Raw genomic sequence first — 7795 nt, 5'->3', positions numbered from 1 at the left:
TCCTGCTTTTCAGCGCCCAACCCATCCACACCATTTTTCTTCAACCATGACTGTTGGTAATAAGAAATAATATATATTTTACAAGTTGTTGATTGGTTTTTGTATTGGATACCCATACAGTGTGTTAGCACTACATAACCTCTATTGAAATGTCCTTTATTTCAAACATTTTATTTTAATAGGCAATAGCATAAAGGGAGTGAAAGTTTATGATAAGAGGTATTCAGTTGTTTTCTGAATATAACCACATTACCAGCACACATAATGAATCTTAAGAAAAATAAGTCTGATTTTCGTATTTAACACCAACATAATATTTAGGAATAAACAGGTATATTTTGCATCTCAAAATCTGCAGTAACATCCTATCTAATAAAGAGGGAATATGCTAATTGGCCCTCATACCATTGCAAAGATGACACTGTCCACAGCCAATAAGAAGGGAATATGCTAATTGACTGTCCCACCCTCAAAGATGGCAGCATCCACAGCCAATAAGGAGGGGATATGCTAATTGACTACCATGCCCTCAAAGATGGTAGCACGCACAGTCACAAGATGGCAATGCCCAATCCCTTCAGCTCCACCGGGGTGGCAGATGTGCAGCAAGGCCGGGCCCGCCCCCAAGCGGGCCCAGCTGCTCCATGAGCCTGCCTCTGGAGTCCCCCAGTTCCCTCAGCCCCCCAGCTGCCCAGGACCAGCCCAAGGCACAGGCAAGCCTTGGATGTTGGCTGCCCAGCAGCCCAAGGCCATCCAAGGATCAAGTAACCAGTGCCGGCCCAGGCTTGCACAGCCAGCAGTGGCAGCAGCAGAGGTGTGATGGGGGCATCGCCCTCTCCTGATCGCTGGGTCACCTCCTGCTCCTGAGGGCTCCCGGATTGTAAGAGGAGGCAGGCTGGGCTGAGGGACTCACCCTCTAGGGCATATTATAAATAAATAAAACAAGAGAATATTATACACTTCTATATTAAGTTATAAACTATTGTTATAAATATTTTGCCTAGTAGCTTCTATTCAGTGACAGTCTTTAGATTAATGCAACCTGCCATTTTTTCTAGAAAAGTGATTTTTAAAGACATATTTAAATTGTTAGGCATAATTTAATAATTATATAAACAAACTAGAGGCCTGCTGCACAAATTTGTGCACTGGTGGAGTCCCTTGGCCTGGCCGGTAATTGAGCCCTATCGAGGGGCTGGCCAGCTGCGGGGAGGGGCTGCGGGAGGTTGGCTAGTGGGGGAAGGGGCTGTGGGAGGTTGGCTGTGGGAGTGCACTGACCACCTGGGGACAGCTCCTGCATTGAGCGTCTGCCCTCTGGTGGTCAGTGTGCATCATAGCGACTGGTTGACCGGTCGTTCTGGTCATTTGGTAATAATGGTCACTTAGGCTTTTATATATAGAGATAAGTGGCACCTATTTTACAACTTTCCAAATACCAAATTATGACAGAAGTTATCAATAAAAATTTCAAATTTCTAGAAATGTTTTTCTTCTTTGTAATAATGATGTCCATATGCATTAATGTTAACCTACCTTTAAGATGTTTTGTGCTTTGATTTTCTCTTCAGTAACGAAGGTAAATTTACAAATGATTCATCAGTAGTCTTTCTGGCTATTTGATATCAAATTCTCAGAAAAATTCTTAGCCACCACTAGAGTTTAACTTTTTCCAGTGACTACACAAAACTATGTTGCCCTCACAGAAATGAAACCCACTGTTTGGACTGCTTGGAAACATGTTATAGTCACTTGATGAAATAGCTCATAGAGTTTTTGTCGGTGCATAAAATCCATTGCCTTGAGCATTTAATTGAGTTATATAAGAGTGTAGGACCCATAGTATCAAAAATAAGAATGATTCATTTTCATTATTTTCTCTTACCAAGAGAAACTTTAATGCTTTCTAAATACCATTATATTTTTTACTTTAAAATTTATAGATGATACTCTGAGCATGGATCAGCGCCTTCTTAAATTAATTCTGCAGAATCATATATTGAAAGTAAAAGTTGGACTTAATGAGCTTTACAATGGACAAAAACTTGAGACCATTGGAGGCAAACAGCTCAGAGTCTTTGTGTATCGAACAGTAAGTGAATAAAACAGTATAAAATATCTACATTGGCCTAATTGTTAAGTGGCACGTACTTGTCAAAGGATGTTGTTACAACATATGTTTCCCAGAATTTTATTTATACAGTTTTAGCAATAAATATGCATCAGAAGATCAGGGAGGGAATGTCCTGGCCAGTGTGGCTAAGTTGTTTGGAGCTTTGTCCCTTTGACCAGGTTGATTCCTGGTCAGGGCACATACCCAGGTTATGGGTTCTCTCTCACATCAATATTTCTCTCTCTCTCTCTCTCTCTCTCTCTCTCTCACTCTCCCTTCTTCTCTCTAAGTATCAATTAAAAAAGAAAAGAAAATATCAGGAAAATGAGTAACATGTGTGGAGACAGAAAGTTACACAAAAAGTTCTATGTGTTAATAATTCTTAAACTTGCAATTGTTTAATTATAAATAACATTATATTATAGAGCATTATTTCAATTCCACAAATCACTACAACATCTCTAAAATAAGCTTTTCATTACTAGTTTTATTTAAGTATAGTTTGTATACAAATTAGTTTCAGGCATGCAATATACTGATTGGACATTTATAAATCTTGCAATGTGATCATCACACTTAGTCTAATAATCATCCATCACTATGAAAACTGATCACAATTTTCCATATTGCCCTTCACCTTTTTCAACCACCCTCCCAACTCTTATCTACTCTGGAAACCATGTTTCAATAAGTCTGTTTTTGTTTTACTTCATATTCCACATATAAGTGAAATCATATGGTATTTGTCTTTCTCTTACTTCACTTAGCATAATACCATCCTTGTTCTCACAAATGGTAAAATTTCATTTTTTATGGCTGAGTAATATTCCATTGCAAAATTAGACCACATATTTTTTATCCACTCATCTATCAGTGGAAATCTAGGTTGTTCCTATATCTTGGCTATTGTAAATAATGCTGCCTTGAACATAGGAAGGTATATGTCTTTTTTTAATTAGTGTTTTGTTTCCTTTGATAAATACATAGAAGTAGAATTGCTGGATCATATGGTAGTTCTATTTTTAATTTTTTGAGGGGTCTCAACACTGCTTTCCATATTGGCTGCAATAATTTGCAGTCCCACCAAAAGTACACAAGGGCTCCTCTTTCTCTACATTCTTGCCAACACAAGTTATTTGTTGAATATATGTGATTTATTTATTTTTAAATTAAACTTAATTGGGTGACATTGGTATATAGGTTTCAAGTATACAATTCTATGATTATTCATCTGTATATTGTATTGTTTGCCAACCAACCACACTAAGTCAAATATCCTGTCACCATATATGACCCCTTTTACCTTTACTACCTCCCACACCCAATCCCTCTGGTAAGCATTCCATAGTTGTCTGTGTCTAGGAGTTTGTTTGTTTTTACTGTTTGTACATTTGTGCATTCAGTTTTGTATCCTACATATGAGTGAAATCATATGGTTCTTGACTATTTCTGTCTGATTTATTTTGCTAAGCATGATATTCTCAAGATCCATCCATGTAGTCATATGACAGTATTTCTTTATTTTTAATTTAATCTTTATTGTTGAAAGTATTACGTATGTCCCCCTTTTCCCTGTATTGACCCCTTCTAGCCCACCTCCATCCACCACCCAAGGCCTTCACTACTCTATTGTCTGTGTTTATGGGTTAAAGAATGTATGCATACAAGTTCTTTGGTTGATCTCTTCCCACCCAGTCATCTTGCCGTGCTTACCCTCTGAGATTCCACAGTCTGTTCTATGCTACTATGTTTCTGGACCTATTTTGTTCATCAGTTTATTTTGTTCATTAGATTCTACATATGAGTGAGATCATGTATTTGTCTTTGTCTGACTGGCTTATTTTGATTAACATAATACTCTCCAGGTCCCTCCATGGTATTGCAAATGTTGAGTTCCTTCTTGTTTACTGCTGTATAGTATCCCATGGTGTAAATGTACCACTGCTTTTTTATCTACTTGGGTTATTTTCAGATCTTAGCTATTATAAATTGTGCTGCTCTGAACATAGGGATGCATGCATTCTTTCTGATTGGTGTTTCAGGTTTCTTATGATATATTCCCAGAAGTGGGGTCACTAGGTCAAAAGACAGCTGACATTTAATTTTTTGAGGAAACTCCATAATAGCCGCACCAGTTTGCATTCCCACCAGCAGTGTACTAGGGTTCCCTTTTCTCCACATCCACATATGCACTTGTAATTTGTTGATGGTAGCCATTCTGACAGGTATAAGGTGATTCCTCATTGTTGTTTAATTTGTATCTCTCTGATGATCAGTAACTTGGAGTATTTTTTCATATGTCTCTTGGCCATCTGTATATCCTCTTTGGAGAAATGTATATTCAGGTATTCTGCCCATTTTTAAATTGGATTGTTTGTCTTCTTTTTGTTAAGTTGTATTTGTTACTTATATATTTTAGATATTAAACCTTTATCAGAAATATCATAGTCAAATATGTTATCTTATACAGTGGGCTCCCTTTTGATTTGTTGATGGCTTCTTTTATTATGAAGAAGCATTTTATTTTTATGTAGTCCCATTTGTTTATTTTCTCCTTAGTTTCCTTTGCCCTAGGAGATGTATCTGTAAACATATTGCTAGGAGAGATGCCTGAGATTTTCCTTCTTATGGTTTCTTCCAGAATTTTAATGCCATGACAACTTACATTTAAGTCTTGCATCCATTTTGAGTTTTATTCTTGTTTATGGTGTAAGGTCATGATCTAGTTTCATTTTTTTGCATGTAGCTGTTCAATTTTCCCAACAACATTTATTGAGACTATCTTGACTCCATTGTATGTTCTTACCTTTTTTGTCAAATATTAATTGAGGGTAATTGCTTGGGTTGATTTCTGGGGTCTCTGTTCTGTTCCATTGAACTATATGTCTGTTCTTGTGCCAGTAGCAGGCTGCTTTGATTGCAGTGGTTTTGTAGTATAACTTGATATCTGGTATTGTGATTCCTCTAACATTGTCCTTCTTTCTCAAGATTACTGAAATTATTTGAGGTCTTTATTGATTCCATATACATTTTGGAGTATTTTTTTTCTAGATCTGTGAAATATGCTGTTAATTTTTTAATAGTAATTGCATTGCATCTGTAGATTTCTTTGGGTAGTATGAACATTTTAATGATGTAAATATTACCAATCCATGAACATGGTATATTCTTCTACTTGTTTATATCTTCCCCTCTCTCTTTTTCAACATCCTGTAGTTTTCCACGTATAACTCTTATACCTCGTTGGTTACGTTTATTCCCAAATACCTTAATTTTTTGTTGCCATGATAAGTTGGATTATTTGTTTAATTTCTCTTTCTGACAATTCAATTATTGGTGTATAAAAATGCCATCAATTTCTGGATGTTAATTTTGTATCCTGCTACATTGCCAAATTCATTGATTAAATCTAGTAGTTTTTTGGTGGAGTCTTTAGAATTTTCTATGTACAATAATCATGTCATTTGGGAATAATGAGAGTTTAACTTTTTCCCTTTCAATTTGGATGTCTTTTACTTCTTCTTGTCTGACTGCTGTGGCTAGAACTTCCAGTACTATGTTGAATAAGAGTGGTGAAATTGGACATCACTGACTTGTTCCTGTTCTTAGGGGAAAAGGTTTTAGTTATTGCCTATTGAGTATGATGTTCACTATACGTTTGTCATATATGACCTTTATTATGTTGAGATAGAATCCCTCTAGTCCCACTTTGCTGAGAGTTTTTAATAAAAGATAGGTGTTAGGTTTTGTTGAATGCTTTTTCTGTGTATATTGATATGTACATGTGATTTTTTTCCTTTTAATTTGTTTATATGATGTATCGCATTTACTGATTTGCAAATATCCTTCATCTCCATAATAAATCCCATTTGGTCATGGAATATGATCTTTTTAATACATTGCTGGATCCAATTTGCTAATATTTTGTTAAAGGTTTTAGCATATATGTTCACCCAATATACTGTACTATAGTTCTATTTCCTTGTTCCTTTATCTGGTTTTGAAATTAGTTCTCTTTATTGAACTCATGAAAAGACCTTGGAACTTTTCATTCCTCTTGGATTTTTTGGAATAGTTTGAGGAAGATAGGTGTTAGTTTTTCTTTGAAGGTTTGGTAAAACTCCCCTGTAAACCTGTCCAGGGCAAGACTTTTGTTTGTGAGAAGTTTTTGATTACTACTTCTATTTCATCAGTTGTTATTGGCTTATTTAGGTTTTCTGACTCTTTCTGATTCAGTTTGGCAGATTGTATTTTTCTAGGAATGTGTCCATTTTATACACTTTGTCCAGATTGTTGGCATATAGCAGTTCACAGTATTTTCTTACATTCCTTTATATTTCCATGGTGTCAGTTGTTACTTCACCACTTTCATTTCTGATTTAATTTTGGGGGTCCTCTCTCTTTATTTTCTGACTAGAGGCCCAGTGCATGAAATTCATGTATGGGTAGAGTCCCTAGGCCTGGCCAGCGATCAGGGCCAATCTGTGGGGTGACTGGTGGGGCGATTACAGTCCCCCGCTGGCACCTGCCTTGGCCTGTGGGCTGGGGGCAGCTCCTGCATTGAGTGTTTGTCTCCTGGTGGTCAGTGCGTATCATAGTGGCTGGTGGTTCCGCCATTTGGTCAACTTGCATATTAGGCTTTTATTATATAGGATGAGACTGGCTGAAGGCTCATAAATCTTGTTTATCTTTTCAAAGAATGAACTCTTAGTTTCAATGAACTTTTGTATGATTTTTTTTCATCCCAATTTAATTTATTTCTGCTCTAATCTTTATTATTTCTTTCATTCTACTTCCTCTGGGCTTTTCTTATTGCTCTAATTCTTTAAGGTGTAGTGTTAAATATTTTATTATTACTTTTTCTTGTCTTTTGAGGTAGGCCTGAAGTGCTATGAACCTCCCTCTTAGAACTGCTTTTGCTGGGTCACAGAGATTTTAGGTTGTTTTAGGTTCATTTACATTTGTTTCCAGAACATTTTTTATTTCTTCCTTGATCTCATTGGTAACCCTGTCATCCTATATAATAAAAGCCTAATATGCTAAGTGTCTGGTTGTCCAGTCGGCCATTCAACCAATCAAAGCGTAATATGCTGATGATATGCTAAGTCCACTCAATTATTCGCTATGACATGCACTGACCACCAGGGGAGAGATGCTTCGACTGGTAGGTTAGCTTGTTGCTGGGGTCTGGCCAATCAGAACTGAGAAAATTGGTCTGGACACTCCCTGGAGCCCTTCCACGGTCCCTCCTGGGCTGGCCAACCTCCTACATCCCTCCCTGGCCCTGATTGTGCACCGGTGGGGTCCCTTGGCATGGCCTGTGCCCTCTTGCAATCTGGGACCCCTCGGGGGATGTTGGAGAGCAGGTTTCAGCCTGATCCCGCAGGCCAGGTCAAGGGACCCTACTGGTGCACAAATTCATGCACCAGGCCTCTAGTTGTTTAATAACATGTTATATAGCCTCCTTGTGTTAGAATGTTTTGGAGTATTTTTAATGTAGTTAATTTCTAATTTTATTCCATTGTGGTCTAAGAAGATGCTTGATATGAATTGAATTTTCTTGAAATTGTAGAAGCTTGTTTTGTATTCTAACATGTGGTCTATCTTGGAGAATGGTCCATGTGTACTTGAGAAGAATGTATATTCTGCAGCATTGGGATGAAATGTTCTATAAATGATAATTAA

The 7795-nt window shown here is 37.1% G+C and overlaps 1 protein-coding gene across 6 annotated transcripts in view; it reads left to right on the top strand.

The window, feature by feature from the left end:
* POSTN (periostin, osteoblast specific factor) overlaps nt 1-7795 on the top strand; it is a 49041-nt gene that overhangs the window by 11828 nt on the left and 29418 nt on the right. For all 6 annotated transcript variants that reach the window (XM_006761409.1, XM_006761407.2, XM_006761406.2 and 3 more), the window contains exon 10: nt 1941-2089. In XM_006761409.1, coding sequence (XP_006761472.1) covers nt 1941-2089 — 149 coding nt within the window. The remainder of the gene's footprint in view (nt 1-1940; nt 2090-7795) is intronic.

Source organism: Myotis davidii, unplaced genomic scaffold (assembly GCF_000327345.1).
Source record: "Myotis davidii unplaced genomic scaffold, ASM32734v1 scaffold318, whole genome shotgun sequence".
In the NCBI taxonomy this organism is placed as follows: domain Eukaryota; kingdom Metazoa; phylum Chordata; class Mammalia; order Chiroptera; family Vespertilionidae; genus Myotis; species Myotis davidii.
The sequence above is the reverse complement of the archived record's forward strand: the minus strand, read 5'-3'. Positions and strand labels throughout refer to the sequence as shown.